Below are 1,504 nucleotides of genomic sequence, written 5' to 3'. Positions count from 1 at the left end.
ATTACGTATCCAAGAAAACCGGGTTATTCATGCATGTATTCCGACACGTAGGATTTACGTAGCTCTGGGAACTACATATAGGCTAATGATACTTGAAATGATTTGTTTACAAATGGGAATAAAGGGTTTGTAGAATTTGAGGGTTTTAAACATATTCTTCTCTAAGAAAATTAGACAGCTTATCGGGAATTACGTATCCAAAGAAACCGGGTTATTCATGCATGTATTCCGACACGTAGGATTTACGTAGCTCTGGGAACTACATATAGGGATACTTGAAATGATTTGTTTACAAATGAGAATAAAGAGTTTGTAGAATTTGAGGGTTTTAAACATCTTCTTCTCTAAGAAAATTAGACAGTTTATCGGGAATTACGTATCCAAAGAAGCCGAGTTATTCATGCATGTATTCCGACACGTAGGATTTACGTAGCTGTGGGGATTGGTGGACGACGGCGGATTGGTGAACTCTATATATACATACCCATTACACTCATTACCTTCTCATCTTCATTTATATAATCATTCGAATAATATAATATCAACAAAATCATTCTTTCACCCCTTTTCAAAAAAAAAAATCATTCTTAACCATGGCAGTTTCATCTTATTACCTTCTCATCTTACAGTTGCTCTTGTCCGCCGTCGGTTCAACTCCTCCGGAGGAACCCTTCACGTGTGTCTCCGCCAACACCAACTGCACGGTTACGAACGCGTACGGCACGTTCCCCGACCGATCCGTGTGTCGAGCCGCCAAGGTGGTGTATCCGACAAACGAGGTTGAGCTAGTAACGGCCGTAGCCGAAGCTACAAGAATCCGTCAGAAGATGCGTGTTGTCACACGCTTCGGACACAGCATCCCGAAGCTGGCGTGCACCGACGGGGAAGACGGCCTCCTCATAAGCACCAAGTTCCTGAACCGTACAGTGAGTGTGGACCCAAACGCCTTGACAATGACGGCGGAGAGCGGTCTTTCTCTGCGACAGTTCATACGGGACGCTGCCGCGGTGGGAATGGCATTACCATGCGGCCCGTACTGGTGGGGGTCGACGGTCGGCGGTCTGTTAGCAACCGGGTCCCACGGAAGCACGTTGCGAGTGAATGGCAGTGGGATCCACGATTACGTGACCGAGATTCGGCTGATTAGCCCTGGCACGGTTGGTGAAGGGTTCGTAAAGGTTAGGGTTCTTAATTATGAGAACTACTATCCTCCGATGGACTTTAACGCTGTCATGGTTTCGCTCGGTGTTCTTGGTGTCATCTCTCAGGTTATTAATTTCTCTTTTGGTTCCTTGCATTATTTTTAATTTCAAAGTAATATGCATTGATCATTAACATGCCTTATAATATTGTGTATATTTTTATTTTCGTTATATAAGTTACATTTAAATTGGTTGAGAATTTCGCCGCCACGTAGACAATATGTGAAGTCATTAGAAGAAGAATATAGATATATTCTAGACAATAAATAATTATATATAAATAAATGTATGTTAATCTCTTT

At 42.6% G+C, this 1,504-nt stretch overlaps 1 protein-coding gene across 1 annotated transcript; it reads left to right on the top strand.

Moving 5' to 3' along the window:
* Positions 1–593: 593 nt before the first annotated feature.
* LOC104810229 (probable L-gulonolactone oxidase 6) lies at positions 594–1,268 on the top strand (the record flags this gene model as incomplete). The annotated part of the gene is made up of 1 exon (XM_010536424.1): positions 594–1,268. A coding segment is annotated over exon 1 (675 nt), but the record flags the coding sequence as incomplete, so codon positions are not given.
* Positions 1,269–1,504: the final 236 nt, after the last annotated feature.

The sequence above is a fragment of the Tarenaya hassleriana genome, unplaced genomic scaffold (assembly GCF_000463585.1).
Source record: "Tarenaya hassleriana unplaced genomic scaffold, ASM46358v1 Cleome1762, whole genome shotgun sequence".
Taxonomy (NCBI): Eukaryota; Viridiplantae; Streptophyta; class Magnoliopsida; order Brassicales; family Cleomaceae; genus Tarenaya; species Tarenaya hassleriana.
This window is presented reverse-complemented; position numbering and strand designations above follow the sequence as displayed.